Source organism: Vanacampus margaritifer, chromosome 16 (assembly GCF_051991255.1).
Source record: "Vanacampus margaritifer isolate UIUO_Vmar chromosome 16, RoL_Vmar_1.0, whole genome shotgun sequence".
NCBI classification, from domain to species: Eukaryota; Metazoa; Chordata; class Actinopteri; order Syngnathiformes; family Syngnathidae; genus Vanacampus; species Vanacampus margaritifer.
In genome coordinates this window covers 7,074,557-7,094,881 of record NC_135447.1, presented here as the reverse complement: position 1 = coordinate 7,094,881, position 20,325 = coordinate 7,074,557, and the positions used below count along the sequence as shown (strand labels likewise).

At 37.5% G+C, this 20,325-nt stretch overlaps 3 protein-coding genes across 14 annotated transcripts in view; 1 reads left to right on the top strand and 2 right to left on the bottom strand.

The window, feature by feature from the left end:
* Positions 1 to 3,842, bottom strand: part of acaca (acetyl-CoA carboxylase alpha) — a 36,451-nt gene extending 32,609 nt beyond the window's left edge. For all 10 annotated transcript variants that reach the window (XM_077545780.1, XM_077545782.1, XM_077545783.1 and 7 more), the window contains exons 1-3: positions 3,649 to 3,842; positions 1,739 to 2,000; positions 53 to 185 (exon numbers count right to left, since the gene is read on the bottom strand). In XM_077545780.1, the coding sequence (XP_077401906.1) occupies positions 53 to 185; positions 1,739 to 1,971 (366 nt within the window). In that variant the 5' untranslated portion in view covers positions 1,972 to 2,000; positions 3,649 to 3,842. The remainder of the gene's footprint in view (positions 1 to 52; positions 186 to 1,738; positions 2,001 to 3,648) is intronic.
* A 361-nt stretch (positions 3,843 to 4,203) lies between these two features.
* Positions 4,204 to 20,325, top strand: part of LOC144036205 (roundabout homolog 1-like) — a 117,278-nt gene continuing 101,156 nt past the window's right edge. For both annotated transcript variants that reach the window (XM_077546655.1, XM_077546649.1), the window contains exons 1-2: positions 4,204 to 4,330; positions 4,980 to 5,145. The gene's annotated coding sequence lies outside the window, so the exon portion shown is untranslated. The remainder of the gene's footprint in view (positions 4,331 to 4,979; positions 5,146 to 20,325) is intronic.
* Positions 5,779 to 17,309, bottom strand: LOC144036267 (T-box transcription factor TBX2b-like). Of its 2 annotated transcripts, XM_077546760.1 has the most exons (10): positions 17,244 to 17,309; positions 16,775 to 16,793; positions 15,666 to 15,791; positions 10,985 to 11,283; positions 10,502 to 10,769; positions 10,278 to 10,424; positions 10,100 to 10,176; positions 9,872 to 10,017; positions 7,854 to 8,329; positions 5,779 to 6,941 (listed from the first exon to the last, which is right to left on the bottom strand). In XM_077546760.1, exons 3-10 carry the CDS (start codon positions 15,744 to 15,746, stop codon positions 6,546 to 6,548), a joined length of 1,890 nt encoding a protein of 629 aa, XP_077402886.1. In that variant the 5' UTR covers positions 15,747 to 15,791; positions 16,775 to 16,793; positions 17,244 to 17,309; the 3' UTR covers positions 5,779 to 6,545. The 2 variants fall into 2 exon arrangements, with proteins under 2 accessions (XP_077402886.1, XP_077402887.1); XM_077546761.1 differs by lacking the exons at positions 15,666 to 15,791; positions 16,775 to 16,793; positions 17,244 to 17,309 and adding an exon at positions 11,368 to 11,694.

The following is a 20,325-nucleotide window of genomic DNA, read 5'->3' as shown; positions in this document are numbered from 1 at the left end:
TTTTATTTTTTTTTTGCAGTTGGTACATTGTGCATGAGACCAAGACAATTACCTTCTCAATGACCTTGTTGCCACCAAAACGTGTGACAAATTCAGCAGGAGATGCTACAGTAAAGTCCCTCTGCAGATCAATACGTCGGCGATCACGGTTTTGCTTCATCAAGTGCAGCCCAGACATGCTCGGCCTGTATATATATATATATATATAAAAAATGTAGCTAACTATACAGAGAGAATAAGGAGGAAACTACTAGTTGCTCATTTTCAACAATTTGTCTTAAAGGATCTTTGTGCAGTTTGTCACTTTTTATTCGCGACTGCCACCTCTGGCCTAAACGTAACTGCAGCATCTGTGTCAGGCTTGTTCATGCACGATTTTAAAGCGATAGTCACAGTTGGAAAACGAAGACATGACTTCTAACGAGGTAAGAAAAACTCCGCCCCTTGGTTGTGGACACAGGAGTTGAACAGCCGACTTGAGTCAAATCTAGTGTATACTTCACAATGAACATTTTACACAGCCCTCAACAACACATCGCACCATACAATAACGTCACATGATAGTTACTTGATACAATAGTTTTAACCTGAGTCACACTTCAGTGACACATTCCACATTCGTAGAAAGCATGCTTTTTTTTCTCCTCTTCTTACACAAGAGAGAAGCAAGTGTTTTGACTCAAGCGCCATCCAAATGGGGGAGGGACATTACACTGAGCTGGAGGGTGTGCCAGTGCCTGAGCCCGTTTGGCTGGCTGGTTTTGTGCCCTGATATTTTTTGCACGATTGCAACACCCTCAAAGTTACTAGGAAAGTGAAAACACACTTGTTAGATCGATAGCGATTAATGTCCCCCTGTGGAGCAAAACGTATTGAGAGTGAAAATGTAAGTGTGAGAGAGGGCAAAAACAGTATTTCCATTTTAATGGATGTTGAAGCCTAAAGTTCCCTCTAGGTTAATCCAGCCAGATATCAGATATTATTCCAAAAACTAAATCACTAAAGGGGATCCAATCATAGTGCCCTATAAGCCTAAAAGAGCTACCCAAAGCAACAAGGCTGTGTTTCTTAGCAACCTGAATAGCACCATTGACAAGTCAGATGGGGCATTCATAAATATGCTTTGCTCAACCTAAATTCCACAAGTTTACACCTACTTTCCACCCAAATCACGCAAAGCCGGGGAACATTTTCAGCAAGTGAGTAGCCAGTGAAACACATTCTTCACACATGCTGCAAAGCAGGCAAACCATAGGCGTGAAACTTCAGGTGAGGCCTCTCTAAAGTCTGACACAAGTGTTACATTAGAAATTGTGGGCTTCGTTTGGCCTCTCATATTGCTACTGTTAATAGAGTGGAGAATGAAGCAAGTTTAAGGAATGAAGAAATAACAGCATCAAGTGCTCAAATTGCTACTGATATCTTTAAAAAGTTTGCACTTTCACAACAATCGTAGCTGCGACAAAACGCTGTACACAAAACATAACGTACAAAGTCCAGACTAACTGGTTTAGCAGTGGTACCGTATAATAAAAATAATTATTTTCCAAATTACAACAGACAAAATCTGAAATATAGCAATGCTCACAAATGGTCAAACATATTTTGCACAATACAATACTGTGTTGAACGTATAGTTAGTCCAAATGAATAGACTGTAAAAATGAAATAAACCAAACCAAACCAATATTAGGTACAGAAACAAAAAACACATTTATTATCAAGTGTAGATCCTAACCTTAGATTGTTGTGCATGGAGCCATCAACGTGCTCAAAGCTTATGTCATTGGTGCTATCAGAGCTTCCAGATGATGGTGACAAAGAACGCCCCTCCTTCTCTTCCAGCTTCACATCCGGCTTCCCTGGGACTTCATCTTCTGAATTCTCCTCGGAGACCGATCCCACAATAAAGTGGGAGTGCACTGCTGCCATAGGTGGGTTCTTCTTGGCAGCATCTTCCTGCTGTGCCATGGCTGGCTGACACACACAGGTTGCGACCACTGGACAAGGGAGAGAACAGCAAAGTTATTAATAATGACAGTCAGTATACGGTCTGCTGGCATGAGATACTGTTTGATTGTTTGTAAAAGTGGCTTGCTTAAAAAGATAGTCTAATGATAATGCAATAGCTATTGCAACACCATAACCTAGACACAGAGAGTCTGAAAACTATTCCAAGCTTTAGGAGAATTTACTTTAATCCATGTAGCACAGGGGTGCCCAAACTACAATCCTGGTGTTATTAGTGGTCCACCATCTTTTTTTTTTTTAGCTGCTTGTTGCATATAATAAAATTGATACAGGGTGGGGCAAGGCAAGAGAAGCTCTCATCACTCACATCCTCATTATCCACCACGTCACCAAAATAGTTTTAAAATTTGTATTCATAATTACCAGAATAAAGAACTGAAAAGTATGCGGAATTGCTTTTATTATATACTGCAGTAACTGTCACACAGTCATTCTTGATATCATTTTGAAAATATTGAAATACAAATTGCTCTAGAAGTGAATTTCTGTTGGTTGGTTGCTGCAATTAGTCATTCATTATTATTCTTTACCAAGCGAAAGGTCCTACTTTATATGTTGTATTCATAGTTGCTCTTTGACCAAGCAAAAATATACTTTATCTAAAAACTCAATTATTCAATAGAAATTTCAGGAGGATATTTAGAAATTTGCTCCTAAAATGAAGTCATTGATTAGCAAACCTTCTCAAAGAATAACAATTATTTCAAGTCATGTATATACGGCATGTATCATATAAAATAGATTAAAGGTGAAGTGTCAAAGCCTCTTGCATCCAGCCCTGGAAAACAAAAGTTTGGGCGCCGCTGATAAGGCCTTCTGACAGAAGAGGATAGTGGCTGACTCTTGACAGACTTCTGTGGAGGGGGATGAGATCGGTGGACAAGAAGGAAATGGCCCAGAAATTAAGGAAAGCGGTGACAATACCGATCCAGACCGACTGATGTGCACCCCTATAAAAGCAACAGGAAATATGAATTTAAAGGCACTGATGCCTTGTGTCAATATAAGCACGTGTAGGCTAGTACCGTATACTGCTTTACACCTCCAAATGACAAAAAGCAGTCGCAACAGTTACCAAAGAAACTATTCGTTGACATCCTAACCCTTTTTGGGTCAAGCTAAACACGCTGCTTATGATAATCAATCACGTGGTAATTTCGGTGAGTTTTGTGTCGTCTCCCCCCCCAGCATCTTAAGCAAGTGTACCACTGATGCTCTACAATTTAAGGATGAGGCCCCTTACACACATGCAACAAACAACTGCTGAAATGACCAGAAAAACAAGCCACGTTTTTCAATCAAACACAGTTTTAACCGAGGCAAACATCGGGAGAGAAGTTAGACGAGTACAAATATGCAGAATTGTCCAAAAGTAAGGAGGGAGTCTTTTAGCCAAGATTTCAGTCGGCAACTGTCAACTGTCTAGTAGTAGTTAATGAATGCTAGTGATAGCGTTTTAGTACACACGCAAAAGCAAATTTAATATACACGCTTGCTAGCGAGCCGAAAAGCTCATTGATACAGTAAACGCTGTACTGTACTGTACTCGCTATATTCCGAAAGCATTAGTTGATGGACGGTCCGATTATGCGGCTCACAAAAAAAACGTCAACTCACCAGTGGAGATAAACCGGCACGCAATCCTGAACAGTCAAGTTGAAGAGCTGAAAAAATTACTGGCGTTTGGAAGACATTATGTGTTTCCGTAGTGAAATTGCATCATGATGAAGTCACGGCAACCGGTTCAGGGGCTTTCAACAGCAGAGTATGGGGTGATGTGACGATTCCCAAACAGGTTACTTTTGTACATTCCCCTCTGACCTCAACTTCCGACATAGAAAAACACGCGAGATAGAGATGACTCCGCCTCCAAAATGGCGACTGGCGTGCTTTTATGTGCACAGAAATAATACTAGTAATGTTTTTTTTGTCATAATTAGTGTTTTAATGATTATGTATATTAAAACAAAAATAAATAAATACAATTATTAGATTCACATGTTTAACCGAAAGAGGAGAACGCAATACAAGCAGCAATATAACGCATTAGCTTCCTACCATTATCAACAAAAATGTAATCTGCCTGTGTTTACGATTTCTGTAAACAAAGTGTCTATTTAATCTAGAGCTAAAACTAGACGGGTGTCATTCCGAGAACCAATGAAATATTAGAGGCGTTTCCGTGGGCGGGTTTAAGAAGATTTCTGAGGCTGTCCAGGAAGTGGTAGTCTCTGGCGTGCTGCCTGTGTCACAACAAAACCATGGAAACGCGACAAAAGTTATCGTATATAGCGAAGCCGTGAGTCAATATTTGTGTATGTTTTCAAGTGAAATTAGCCCAGTCCATCGGAAAACTCTATTTTATAACAGTTTCTTTAATGAGCGACAATCAATTGTATCGAAATCTGTTATAATTTTTCGCTGGTCTACTGTCAAATATTCATTTTTATGTACAATAATATACTCTTAAAAAAATAAAAATGCAGTCAGGTAATGTACACAAACGTCAGTACAATTCTAATCCACTAGATGGCTTTAAAATCCCATGGTATGCATTTGAAAGCAAGTTGAGTCGAGACAGCATGGCTTATCTTTGACAAGTTTTTGTTTTCATCTTTATCGTGCCAGTGTGCAGCCTGCATGACCAATTAAAACAGAAGCAGCTATCCTATTATTTTGTTTCCTATGCAAGAGTGAGAGTCAATGACAGAAACAAATGTCAAGAAGCTTGAAATTGAAAATTACATCTACTTTTGATTGCTTGTCCTTGCATATTGAACATCAAATACATAACAAACTGTTCAGTTAACACTGAATGGCTGAAAGATTTGTCTAATGTTATAATTCTCTTGTAGTTCCAAGGTAAACAAGCTATATGAAATATACTCTGTATAATGCACAGGAAACAGCTTTCATCCATTTATCAATGTTTCATACCTTCTGTCCAGGGTCAGAGGAAGCTGGAACCTATCCATAGTTGACTTTGGGCAACAAGTGGACTTCAGCCGGGATTGGTTGCCAGTCACTCACAAGACAGACAACTTTTCATACTGCCATTCAGACCACTGGGTCACTGGGTGGGAACTAAACAAATACTGCTCACATAGAAGTGAGGTGAGTGAACCACTTCAACAACGAAATATACCCACCATAATGGAAACCTTTATAAAAATGTATATTTATGAGTCAAGTTATTTAAAAAAAAAAAAAAAAACGCACACAGAATTGTACGCACTATTGTGGCTGGTCCTTGCATAAACTAGTGTTTTGTCCATGCAACAGAGGACAAATAAAAGACATTAGTTCATTCAGTGCCTCTGTCAGTTTTATATAGTGAGTGCACAGCTGGAAACGTAAGGTAATCAATTTCAGCTGTTGATCCTGTAGTCCTGCAACGGTGGGCGCATGGCATTAGTTGTAGTCATTCTCCCCTCCCCTTACACCTTCCAACCCACCAGACCTCCTCAGAATGCAAAAGTTTTGTGCTGACAGCCAAACTTGGCTATTGACCTGTTTGCCACGTTTCCGAGCCAGTGGGCATGTTCTCTCAGTATGTAGCTCTGTTCAGTCAAGGAGAAAATTCACACCACAGCACATGCACGGGAGGTTTTTTTTTTCAGTTCAATTTTCCTCTTGGGGGACTACCTGACCTTTTGGCGCCAAGAACTGTTTGTGTCATGCTATTAATATTCCGTCCTATCATGGAAAATAGGCACAACAAAGCGTATGCAATTTCAAAACGGGTAGTAAAATCCAAATTTTTAATACTGTATTCTCAAATTAACATAGTTGTGTTTTTATTACATATTTTGGAGACAGCATTATTTTAGCAAACAACATGATAGGTGTCTTTATTATATTAGTGAAAACACACACAGAAGTATCCTGAGTTTGCCTCTGAGTGTATAGTGTTGCTTTGCTACATCAAAAATAATGTAAACATGTACAGGTGACAGGTGATAAAATGTCCTCACAACTTTGGCAGTTTTGATAATGACGAGTGACAGTAAACGTTTGAAACTTTTCTTTACGTGTGTATTTTACAGTATGTGAAATTTTAAAAATGACAAAAACAAACATTCACATAAATAGGAAGGTGTCATTAATAAAATTAGAAATAAATATCTTCAATGTACAATGAATAGTCCCCACAAAGTTATCTGTGAGAAAATCAAATCATCTGAAAATCCAGTTGAGTGTTACAAACCTTCTTGACTTCAGTTAACCTGAGCATATTTCATAAAATGTCACTAAATATTAATCCGGTTCTAGCTCAGATCCAGATTTTATCTTCAACCGTAATAATTTGACCAACATTTCCACAGACACACTCGAAGATCTTGCAGCTACAAATTATTGTGTCTAACTTAAAGGTTAATTATAAACTAGTGCTTTTAATTGTATCTTGTTTTTTAGATATGATTGATTTGTTGACATTGATTGTCACTGAGATAGGAAAAACTTATCTCACAAGGTTTTCATTACTTGTGGAATGTACATCCAGATGTTTATCGTTATAGAGGAACTGATTTATCAAACACAACATTTTTAATGCTTTGGAATCCATCGGAGGAAACTTTAACATTTTTAAGTGAAACAGTCTGATCGCTTCTGGACTCGCTGTTGGTGTGATCATTAGACACTGGACTGGTCCCTAGACTGTACAGTTTGTACTGCTCAAGTTCATTTGAGTTTGAACTTGCTGTCAGCAACTTTTGGCTTGATATGGAAGCAGCTGGGATCTGATAGGGGCTCATCCGCAACCATGGCAAGGAGCTGTGAAAAGAGCGGTTTCTTAGAAATGCCGATGTTGTTGAAGCAGTTGTGAGAGCTGGAGTCGTTGCGGCAGGTGATGTCAAGTAGCTCCACGGGTATGAAAGCAATCCTCCAAAAGGTGGTATTGACAGTCCCTGTTTACAGAAACAAAAGTTACAAATTAGCATCTGAGAATCTCTTTATCAGGAAAAAAAAATATTGTTCAATGGAAGTGTCTTCTTAACTTTTAACTTAATTTGATTAGAGTGGCTAAAGTGTAAAAAGACACACTCATGAGTTTCGTCATGTTTCTTGACTATGAGGTGTGTCAAATAATGCCCAGGACTGGTTTAACAAAATATGTATATTTCAAATCCAAATAAACAAACTGGCTTTATCTGAAAATTAGGGGTGTCAACATTAGTGTGTTTATTGTCAGTTAATTTAAAGTTCCTTTAACGCCACTGATTTTGTTAATGCGCGATTAATGACTGCCCCTTACTTGGAAAGCCTATACTGGGGGGATTCCAGTCGCAACACAGCAGACACGTCTACGTCAAAATTTAGCAGTAATAAATTAAATAATGATGCATATATTTATGGAGACTGGGGTCAAATTGTATTTTACAATTTTGAAAATGTGTAGAATTGCACAAGTTGCTTCATGTTAAAGATTTGATAGCTCTTAATATGAAAAGAAAATTGCACTGAGCTGTCACCAATGTCTTACAAATGCAAATATGCCATCTAGTGGCAGTAAAAATGACCTCAACGCAAATCAATATCATACTCAGGACAGTACATCTTTTTAATTTTAACTCAACTTTATGAATTGTGAAGTGACTAAATCAATGACTAAACGATTTCTATTAGTTTAACATTTTTTATGTTAAGAGTATGAATTTTTTTAATTGTAAATTTAGAACAGATATATAATTTGCGATCAATCGTGAGTTAACTATTGAAGTCGTTATTAATTACAACTAAACATTTTGATTGCCTGACACCCCTACTGAAAATACAATGCATGCTTAAGTGGTACACGGAGGGCCCAAACCCAAACTTACCTGTGGCACCAACACGTGCTGTGACAGCTGAAACATGAATGGAGATGGCGAAGTGATGTTCTGAGAAGATACGCCACTGTGTTCTGGGTCATTTAATCCTGAGAAAGAGGAAAACAGATGTCCCATAGCTGTGGAGTGAATAGCCCCTGTCTTCATTGACAACTGGCCCTGGTGAAACAGTAAAGGCTGTCCGAGCTCAAGACACTGTTGGCTGTTTGAGAACGCCACAGTCTGAAGATGTCCAGTACTGAGTGATGATGAGCTCTGTGTTTCCATTAACACAGGGGATGTGCCATCTTTTGTTTTACTCCTGTAGCTTTGTGAGGAATCACTCTCCATGGAGAACTTCTTACTCAACGTAGCTGGCTCCCTCTTGTCACTCTTCACAATCAGTCCAGATGAAGATTCTGTCCGAGAAGCACCATCGTCTTCACCGTGTAGATCAATATCTGAATCACTTCCAGTGTTGTTTTCATCTGTTGGGTGTGATTGAGAGTAAAACAGTTGCGGCACATTTTTGCCCGAGTTGTTTTAATAACAGTTCTATCACAGTATGGTAACTCGGTGAAAGTACTTGACTGAATATTTAGAGAAAAAAATGTGTCTTTATATTGTTGACTAATCATTTGTCACTGCAAACATTTTCATTGTTTTATAATACAAGCTTACTTTATAGCCCACTTAATAAGGATTATTGCCCCACGGCCAATGAGACACATCATTGTATCGAGGATTATTCAACAGTTTTGCGGAGAGTGGGCCTTGAGACGGGCATATATTGCTGGTGTCGGGCTGAAATCTCATAAGTCACAATTTGGTAAATTTTTTTCAAAAATCTATGCTATTGGTTCACACGTGTGGATGTTAGGTTTACAAATTATTGACCATTTTAAAGTGTTGAAAAAGGCTTGCTCTATTTGTTGATGTAATGTTAGTGGTTGAACAAACAGGACGTTTCGGGGGTCTTCTGAAAAGTGACCCTTTTAGAAGTACGTACAATATTACGGCCCAACACTAGCGATATACAAGTACGGAAGCATATTGTACGGACGATCTAAATAAGAGAATGAATGTGTATTTTGTTATTTTCTCACTAATATCAGATGAAAATATTAAAAAAGGAATAGAAAAAGACATTATTCTGAAAAACGGAGGGCAGAAAACAACAACAAAAACAGAAACAAATAAATTATTTTGAAAAACAGAAAACTTTTTTTTTTTTTTACAAAAAACTGGGGGACAATTAAGAAAAACTGAAAAAAATTGAAAACAATAATTATTCCAAATAATATAAAATGTTTTTTTTTCTGAAAAACAGAAACAAACTATTATGAAAACAAAAATCAGTAAAAGAGGAAAAAACTTTCTGGAAAACAAAAACAAAAAAAGATTCTGAAAAAAAAAACTGAAAAAATCCCCAAAACATATTTCCCCCCTGAAAAACAGAAAGAGAATATTACAAAAATCTGAAAAAATACATAATTCTGAAAATTTGAAAAAAATAATTATTCAAAAATAATCAACAAAAAAAATTCCCCTCGGAAAACAGAAAGAAACTATTCCAAAAGCAAAAAACAGAAAAAGATAATTGGAAAGTTGAAACTTATTATTTTTTTAAACAAACAAAGGCACCCACACAATTAATAATTCATCCAAGAAAAAATATATAAGTAAATAGGCCTAGTAGTGGTTGAACAGCTTTGTCGACTTCACCATCTATCCATTATTAAAGGATCTGTAGCATATCCTATTGAAATGAATAGCAAGCCATATTTATGCAATCATCAAGGAATGCACGGAGATAAAATGCACCTGTTTTTGTCGTATTTTTGTGGGAAATGTTAACCATAAGCACTTGGGATTTACACAGTAAAAAAATAAACAACTGAAGGATGTGACTGTAGTGACTAATTTATGCCTTCCGTGCGATTCATAAATTAATTAGGGCTAAGTGAGTATGTCGTGCAAAAACAAACACAACAACAACCTGATAAGAAACAAAATGGTTATTGTGTCACCTTGACAGTTTGACATGGACGTCACAGCCCATGATTCCTGAGGAGATTGAAACGGGTCACTGGTTCTGGGCTGTTCCCATGAATCATCCGAATCAGCACAATATGCTTTGTTCTCATCCGGTGGAGAGATGTTTAAGGGGTTATTCCTGCAGATTGTGAACTGAGATTAATTAGGTCTCCATAGAGACAACCAGGAATTCTGCACTTAGTAGCACTAAGTAGGCCTACCTCTTTTCTCGTCTTCCGTTTCCCGTGTCCCTGAATCCTTTGGCAAATGGGTTGTTGTCAATTTTTAGCTGTGTAATCTTGCAAAACACATGACAAGTTGCTAGTTATATATTTCAAATACTCTGTAGAACATGCCTAATGCGTGTTTATGTCTAATGTGGTGATTTGGTTGAGGTACCTTTTCGTTCTGATATGCAGTGACAGCAATAAATTCAGTCTCCGGGAAAACATAGGTCAAGAATGTGCTGTATGGAAGTTTCATGATGTCGTTGGCTCTCACAATATGAAATCTGGGCTGGTACTTATGCATTGAATTCAAAATTGTCTAAGAAAATAAAGACAATCACATTTAAAAAATTACTTAACTTTTAAAAGTGATTACAGACATATGCGACTACTTACAAATCCATGTTTATCCGATATATTGTTGGTGAGTTTCAGTTTATGGAATGCAACGGGCTTGCTCATCCACTGTTCTCCCTTGGACGGACTGTCCGGATGAATGTACATGCGCTTGGGCATCTCTGGGTCTGCTTTTCCGGCTACTATCCAGTGGGAATTGTGAAACTTATAACGAAAGTCATCAACGCTGACGATGTCCATTAGCAGGATGTATTTAGATACTTTATCAAGTCCATCAACTTTTACTTTGAAAGGTGGGAACATCCTCCTGTAAGAGATGAAGAGTAGAAACCATATAAACATACTTTCCCCCTCCAATTATGTATAAAATAACTCACTACATTGTGCAATAAATATTTTACAGTCCCATGTAAAAAGACAAATGTAATGTAATTTGTCAAACAATTAAAAAGATATTTACCAAATAGATAAATCCTTATTCTCAACCAATTAGCTTCACTGATTTATCTCACCATCACTCACCGTCCTGATTTGGTAATAACCATCTCCGTTCCCATTTTGTGGAACTCGTTCCATAAATCCTGTGATTCCAAAGTGACTTTGGGGTCGTCGCACATGCCGTCCCCAGGCTGCGGGTTCTTCAAGGAGCGCAAATGGGCCGCTTGCTGCTGCCGGCTCAGAGCCGCGTGCAGCCCCGCCTCGGCGCCCACCTGCTCGGGCTCAACCTCGGAGCGGGACGCTACTGCCGGGACACACAGCTCGGGGGGGAAGGAGGCTTGTGCGGCGGAAAGAAATGCTGGCAAGGGCAAGGCACCCGGTCGCTGTGTTTGGAAAGGATAATAAGCCATGGCGAGCATGCATTAAGGGTTTCCTCCATCAAAATGGGCAATAATGGTTCAGCCCACCTGCCCAAGGCGCACGCTGTCTCATATCCCCAAAAAGTGCAGTTTTTCGTTTTTTTGGGGGGCGAAAGTATCCAAAAGTTCATAAATTCCAGAAACGTGGTTGTTAATAAACTCCAGTCAGGACAGGACAGGACAAACACTGAAGAAACTGAAGTTCTGCGCTTCAGCTGTCAGTGCAGGGATGGGCGGAGTTTAACTGGCCTGACTATGGAGGCACTTCAAGACTTTTGAGACTTGCTTGACAAATGTATTATTCATGATGATTGTCACTAACATTGTTTTCCACCAAAATGCTTATCCACACACTGGAGGTTATGGAAAGCCATTTTGAGTTTTTTTTTTTTAAATTACATTCTGATATATCTGTGCAGTAGTAGATGGGCCAAGGCAAAACTGTACACTATTTGACTTCCACACTTAACTTGCACTATAGTGACACAACAATACATGTTAAAACCATGCAGTTTAATTTCATAATGCCATTAGCACTAGTAGCAAACAGCAGTCAAATGATGCACAGTTTTGCTCACAGGTAACATAATGTCAGCACATTCTACTCATAAGCATGTTTAATCATTCCGTTCATTCCATTTCATTTATTTATTTAATTGTTTAATGAAAAGAAGTGAAAAAGCAGCAGAAAGAAGTAAAACTTGTAATATCTGTCCCTATATGATTGAATGACAACTCCAGTCAAGGCACACTTACAAACATAAACATTTTACATAAAAAATAATTAATTCGACATAATTATTTCTTGCTGTATATCATATATATTTCTTTAGTAATTGTGCTTTAATACATTTCTTAAAAATACAAGTAGAGTCAGATGTTTTAGGGTTGTTTTTTTTGGAGGTGGGGGGTGCTTTCATGGTTTCCGTTTGTGTTCAAATATTAATGTTCATCATCAACTAAAAGTCTGAATTTGAGAAAATTATCCTATTTCCTGAGCTATAAAGTCATTAAAATATTTTTGAGGATTATTATTAGGCTGTACACAATCAGGATTTTTCGACCGATCACCAAGTTTGAAAAAATAAATAAAAATCACAGATTCATCAGAAGATGGACTAATACAGTAAATCTATTTGAAAAACGTTGATATTTACTCTACAGTTGATAAACAATAATTATAACGTATTTTTTTTATTTCACTGAGCCGATCAAGGTGTCATTCATCGATCGGACAAATTAAGACATTTAGTAGAAAAAACATCTCTAATAAAAAAAAAAATTCTACAAGTGTGCCCTAGATGTTGTACTCGTGTGCTAAATTGTCTTACTAGCGCAAACAAAGATCTTACTATCACATGGACATACATTAGGATGTTGCCATAGAAGGTGACAGACAAAACCTCCATTACTGCCTTTGCAGGAACTGGATCTTCATTTTTCTATTTTATCATTAAGAATTAAAATATATGCACCTTTCAGCTCATAGCAGTCTGCAAGATTATCTCCACACAATTTCTGGATGTGGATTCTTTTTGCTGACAATGTGTCTCCAAAGTGTCTGCGAAGTGAAGCAGCAATATCCCTTCGAGACTCATGATGGATTTTAATGCAGTACTGCCTGAGGGATCGAATGTCAGAGCCATTCAGTGTCTGTTATTCAGAGAGATTCTTGTAATGAATTTGAATAAATGTTTAAATGATATTCTAGATTGTGTGGTGACACCAATAATTTAAGTGAACCTTCCCATGATTAAGTAAAGGCTAATACATTTGGTTTTGGCTACGTCATTACAACGTACCAAACACTTGCATGCTCACTACATTGTAAGTGCATGTGTGCTGTTATATCAATGTGGTGCTTACGTGGAGTGGTGTGTGGAAATACCCACTAAACCAAAAGTCCAGACTTGAGTGCACTTTGCAGGCTCCAGGCATGTGGGATTGTATCATCATTATAACTTTATGACGATCTTAAGCTGAAGACGACCAAACGATATGGAGAGCGAATGAAGGCGGAACCTCAGTTTGATCTGAGCGATATAACAGATGACTGTCATTCCATAGAGGGTTCTAAAACTGGAATAGACCATCTCACCCTCTGATATACAGCTTCAACCTCAATATTTTTCCAAGAAAAAAGAAGCAGTTTATAAAATGAGTTATTGCTTGTCATTTGGAGAAACACGGCATACTGGAGGTAGACACGCACTAGCTAAAGAGATTTATTACAAATGTGTATGTTTGCCTTACATTAAATGAATGCTATTGCTACTATCAGGACAGTCGGAGCAGTAGAATAATGAAATTATAGTATAGCTCTAGCTGTAGTTTGTAGTGTTAAACTGCACTCCGTCATACTGAAACATTTTTCTAATAATCTCTGTTTCTCATGTAGCTAAATAAAGTAGCTATTATGGCACCTATATACAGTATAAACAGTACTGTTTAAAAACCTTGGTCCACCATTAGATTTGTTGTTTTAGCATTGCCATGATGAAAATTATATACTAGTAAACCGAATTGTGTTTATTTTCATTTGGTTGTTTTGTTTTCTGTAAATACCAGATATGCTGTATTTTTTTTCTTAATCTCTTTCGATGTGCTAAAATGAGGGTTAAAACTAGAGAAATTTTGGATGCAGTGGGAAAGATATACAGTTGGAACTAAGCTTATATTACCTGAAACAGCTTTGCCTAACATTAGCCTCAAGGCGGTTAGCGGTTAGCGGGGTGTGAGTCAGCCGTCATTCTGGTATCCAAAGCATCATAGTACAGTAAAGTGTTCCCTTGTTTTCTGCTGGGGTTAGGTCTAAAAAACTACCCGCAATAAATGAAATCCGCAAAGTAGTTAGCTTTATGTTTTGCATTTATTATAAATGATTTAAGGCTCTAACCCCCCCCCCCCCCCCTTACCACACAGTTTATACACTTTCCTCATTTAGGCATTTACATTTTCTAACATTTCTCTCTTGTTTAAACGTTCTCAATGTTCAAACCTTTATAAATTTCATCAAATCGATACATTACTGTAAAAAAAAAAAGAAAGTATTCAAAATTGCACTAAAAATTTGCGATACAAATATTCTGCCTTCTTGCCCCGATCCAAATCGGGGCGGTAAAACGGTAAAATGAGAGGTGGGGTAGTGTATGAAATCTATATTATTCCATGTAGCTAGATTAACACCATTTTCTTACATTTTTATATGCAAAAAAAATACTGTAACAAAAGCAAATGTATTAATGGGCTCTACTTTTATGCACCACCAGCCTCTGAGCATTGTGTTTTTTTCCCTTTTGTTTACTGCTACGGGGTTATGCAAAAAAAAAAACCCTACTGAAACATTTATTTCCACAAAATGTTGTGGCTAGGTCGGGCATGGGCCACAACAAAACGGAATATTTATGCTATGATTTTACTGTTTCCAATAACAAAGTACGTTAACGCCATACAAGTAGTAGTTTTTAAAATCATACCTAATCTGTCTCTGGTGCATCCTCATTCCTATGTGCCCACTCTATAAAATCACTATGATTGCACAAGAAGTGCCACACTCCCAGAAGTGGACCCTTCACTGTGCGCAGTTAAAAATGCATGTTTAAAGTCTATTTTTGTCGGGAGCTGTGTCAAGAAATTCACACACACTGACGGGACAGAACCCGCTCGATGTTCTACATGAAACACCCCAGAAGACTCTCTATCATTTATCACACCGTCATATTAATGCGATAACTGCTGACACCAAGCCAAGAACCAAGCGGTCAGATGGTTTCAAAGATGTATGTTTAGGTTCAGATGATAAATGTTTAATGTTTATACGTGTCCTTTGTGCTCCGAAACCATTTTATTTTTGAAAGTTATTGTTTTAGAAACATTACGCAGAAACAGCGCAATTTAAAGTATAAACTCTTTATCAGAATATTGAGTTTAGAATATAAAAAATAGCACAAACTCAAACATGTCGTGTTTGCGAACATTGCTCCATTGGGTTAGGGAATTAATTCCCCTTGTCTTTCTAAGCTTTCCATCCCTATGGTATAAGACGTGTTGGGAATTCCCTCAGTCTGCAGAGCAGAAGGCTTTTAGGGCCTTCACTTATCTCTACTTAGCCCAACTCACCCCCGAAGGTTTTTGAAAGTGTCATGGGCGAAGTCACACGAAATATGCGATGCCACAATATGCCCTCATGCTTTAGCACTAAATATACATGTTTTATTTCAACACATGGCTGTATAAATTGATTTGCCTGCCATGATTTCAACTTGCATAATTGACACGTGTTAAATCATTTACCTGAATTTAACTTCCTCCAAGAAAGAGTTAACAACGCATTGGTGAATACTCACAATATCCTCGTTCCAGTGGTTTGTTCCAACTGAGCAGGCTTTCCTGGACCTTGTAATGTCTTTGTTCTCCCTTTCTAGCATGGGAGCACTCAAATAAAATCCTCCATAGCTATGCAGAATTCTGGCCTATAAGGGAGATGCTGAGGTTACTGTCTTATACATCTTTAGTATCCAAAACTTCAATGCACAGTATTCTGATTAATACAGACACTCCCCTACTTATGAACATTCGAGTTACGAACAACGGTACATACGAACATTTCTGCGCGTACAGTATGTCGAAAAATGTTCGGAAAGAAATGCTGTAAGTTAGATTTTGTATTGCGCGTAGTGCTTCTTTCCGCCGCTAATACCGACGATTGGCGCTGTGAGAGCTCATTGGAGGCTGAGCAACGTGGCGAGGAGGAGGAGGAAGAAACGCCGGTCGTCCCCATGAAGCAGGAAATAACTTTTGAAGCCGATTCCAGCGACGACGAAGAATCTCTCATGATATAAAAAATTTTTTCAGTACAAACCAATGCAGGTTACTTGTACAAGCCTTAAACATACTTATATAGGCTTTAAACATAAATTATAATACAAAATATAGCACTGAAGCAACTTACGAACAAATTCACCTTACGAACGATCGTCCGGAACGTAACTCGTTCGTAAGGTGGGGAGCGTCTGTATTGCATTTGTAGAAAATGAGTTAAGCGGCAAAATCTGTCCATTTTTATCCAGCCACTTGCTGTCGACTGAAAATGACATCACAGTTGCTCAGAACTCAGCTTGCAAATGTCTCAAACGCACATGACCAAACTCAGAAAATAGGTGAGCCGTGATTGGTCATTACGTGAGCCCTGAGCATCTATGATGTAATTTTTTTCTTCTTTAAAATGTAAAGGATTTCCTAAATAACAAAGGTCTTCATATTGTACTCTTCTCTAAGTATGGTATGTGTTCTTCATTATTTCCCAACACTACAAACCAAGCAGCAAAAAACGTCCAACAGTACCCTGGTCCCCACTTTTAATGAAAACAATCACAATTGTGTTGGCATAATGGACTCAGGTGACAATCTGATCAGAGGAAATATATTTTTCAGAGAGAACACCAAGAGTACTTACTTCATTGCGTCAGTTGAACCTTTAAAAAAACAAAAACACACAGGCGTCATTTTGGGAATCTTATCTGGATAACACTTCTCACCCCAGGAACACATAAATGGCCTCCTATGACACTTCAATCCTGGATTCAAAGGTTTGGTTGGAGTAAGCGCATTAGAAACTACTGCAGGTCAGATTGGAACAAGACTATGTCTGAGGATTAATCATTGCTTATTGCCGTGGTTGGACATGGATAGAACAGAACTGCCATAGCTTAACTAAGATTTGACGCACGCGCCATACTTTTCAGAAGCTCACTTAAGGCTTAACGGAAATGCAAAAATGTTACTCAATTAAACAAAGTCTTCATTTGGCATTTCAGTGAGACATTTTATGTACTTTCCCCCATACTTAGTCTTAGGAACTTTAATCTAAAACATTTGCAGTATCTATTGTCAATGTCTAGCTTTATAATCATGGCACTTCTTACCTGACTGACCAATACAACATGCCCAATTCTGCAAAATGAATTCTATCCTCGACATATAAATTAACCTCAAGCCATTTCCTTCACTGCAGGCCTATCTCTTTGAAGCGATTTAAAAGCAGTTAAGGATCTTAACCTGAGGAACCCTTTAAATCCAGTTCCAAAACGAGACCTTTAGCTCACAGCACCCATTCCATGTAAGAATATAATTATCGCAGACAGAATTTTTACAAGCATCGCCGTCAATATTTTTTGCCCGGGACTGCACGAGCAAGCCTATCCATGATACCAAGTCACATAGTGCCAAAGCTGAGAATTTAATAAATCTACAACTAAAGAGGGAAACAAAAAGATTGCTGCTTCTTAGAAAACCGAATGTGTCGTCAGAAGCAGGTTGTTTAAAAAAAACAAAAAAAAACACAATTAATTAATCTGTATCTTACCCACTTGACTACAGCAAAACTATAGTTGGGAATGATGTCCATTTAGAGTGATTTACATTGGTATGAAACCTAATTGTAATGTTTTGTTTTATTAATATGTTTACTGAAGTATTTTATGCCTGCCATTTCTTACATAGCAAACAGCAATAGTTCATTATTAGAAGAGGCCTTTATCAATCTGACTATAGACAAATGCAAGTAATAACAACATCAGAGAATAGAAATGGTATGTCAAATTTGGCAATTCATCACAATCCATAAATGTTATATAAATGTGACTAGACGGACAAAAAAATAGTTTTATTCACTCAAATAAATGTGATTGAAAAGCATGTTTTATATTCGCAGACACATAACTTTTATATATTGAACAACAGGGCTCATTGGCATTTACAAGATTGATTAACAGCCAGCCGAGACACTAAGCAGGACCTGCCACCTCCGGAGTGCTAATTCAGTTAACTTATTACACTGATCCTAAGTCTAGATCATGCTTATGAGCATAGAAAGTTTCCACATTTGCCACACAAACCAGTTTTATCTGGATCCTACTTTCCTACCAGATAAAAATGCTCAGTTTTGACTACAGAGGTACAGTAATAATTTAACACGATGTTTATCATCGTGTTTAGTTTGTATGGGTATGACGGTGTAGCTATTACGGTCACCTAGCAAGAAAAAGACTTAACTCATTCACTGCCATTGACGGTTATAGACGTCATAAATTCATTTGAACTATTTCTATTCGTTTTTTTTTAAAAAAATCCCACTTTTGTTAACAAAAGTATGAAAACCTAGATTTTTTTTGAACATTTAGAACAGATATAAAATTTGTGATTAATCATGAGTAAACTGGTGAAGTCATGCAATTAATTACGATTAAAATCCTGACACCCCTAATTTTTAATAATCTTTTCTTTCTTTTTTTTAAATAAAATAAAATAATTTTAATTATATTTTTTATAACCTTTTTTTTTTTTTAAAGAAAAGATTATTAAAAATTAGTGGCATCAGGCAATTACAATTTGTAATCGTAATTAATTGCATGACTTCACTCGTTAACTCACGATTGATCAAAAAATTTATATCTGTTCTAATACAATAAAAAACAATTCTAGGTTTTCATAACTCTTGATAACAAAAGTGGGAAAAATGTTAAACTAATAGAAATAGATCAAATTAATTTTTGACGTCTATAGCCGTCAATGGCAGTGAATGAGTTAAAAGTCATCGTGATGAGATTTAAAGTCGTCAGAATGAGATTTAAATTTATTGTGATGAGATTTGAAGCCGTCATGCCTGCCGTGATGACAGTTGACGAATCTTCAATCATGACAACTAAATCTCGTCCGAATAACTTTAAATCTCATCATGATGACTTTTAACTCATTCACTGCCATTGACGGCTATAGACGTCAAAAATTAATTTTATCTATTTCTATTAGTTTAACATTTTTTCCCACTTTTGTTATCAAAAATTATGAAAACCTAGCATTTTTTTTTATTGTATTAGAACAGATATAAAAAAAAATTAAATTATTTTTTGATATCTCTTCACAATGACTTCAAATCTCGTCATGACTTCAAATCTCATCACAATGAATTTAAATTACGACACGATGACTTCAAATCTCATCATAACTTTAAATCTCTCCAAGACGACTTTAAATCTCACCACAACGACTTTAAATCACATCATGTCGACTTTACATCACATTTTTCTCGCTAGGTGACCTTAGTATGCCATTGTAGTATGGGTATATGCACACATTGGTTGTGTGTTTTTCATTGTAATTATAGTTTGCAGGGGTGTAGGAATACCATACACAGATAAATTTCTCAAGGAGGCTATATATACTGTGTGTTGCTGCCCTGTGGGCTACGAGAAGATGGTGACTCTTTTGTGAAGATACCATAAATTAGTAACTCCTGAAGTTCATATGAATGCATTTACTGTAAATGTCCATGTGGTAAAGAGGACAGACTATACAGTTTGGAGGCATTTAGAATGGAGCCAGAGCCCGTGACCCAGCACCATGGCAAGTCATTGTTGTGCAACAAGTGCCACTTATTTGTTGCTATCATCTGGATTAGCACTCACAGGAAGCCCATAAATGTGAGTCCCATGAAGCTAGAGATAAACGAGACAAAATAACAACTGACACGAGGATCACAAAACTTTGTGGGAAAATCCTTCCCAAGAGTGAAAAGGCAATTCTTTTAAGTAGCATTTGATCAGGAAGCATGAAATCATGGAGACCACTTCGATCACATCCCTGATCTGCAGGAGAGGAAACAAGGTCACGTCATCTCCCATTATCCTGAGGTCTTCCTGCTTTTAGTACTTACCCCACCGCGTCCCAAGAGCGCCAGACGACAGACCATTAAAACCCTGTTGAAACACCACTGATACTGTCAGAAGGAGGGCAGCCAACTTGACAACGGAGGCGCCACCTAAGGATGCAGGGGAGTCGGAAAGTGGGAAGCTGCCTGCACATAAATGTTGATTTGATAGGGTGAGTGTGAGTGGTAGTCGCAGGTGGGAATGAAGTTATGGAAAAAACATTAAGTGTTAAAGGAACTCCCACTTGGTTTGCTGTGGATGCATATTTGTTGGGAATATGAGCAGAAGAGTCGAGAGA

What these genes read in the sequence shown, in the direction of transcription:
- LOC144036267 (XM_077546760.1), bottom strand. Translation starts at nt 15,746, where the DNA reads ATGCTAGAAAGGGAGAACAAAGACATTACAAGGTCCAGGAAAGCCTGC. An exon ending in TATCGGATAAACATGGATTT is followed by an intron (nt 10,425 to 10,501) that starts GTAAGTAGTCGC and finishes TTATTTTCTTAG; the next exon opens with ACAATTTTGAATTCAATGCA. An exon ending in CTGCATATCAGAACGAAAAG is followed by an intron (nt 10,177 to 10,277) that starts GTACCTCAACCA and finishes GTGTTTTGCAAG; the next exon opens with ATTACACAGCTAAAAATTGA.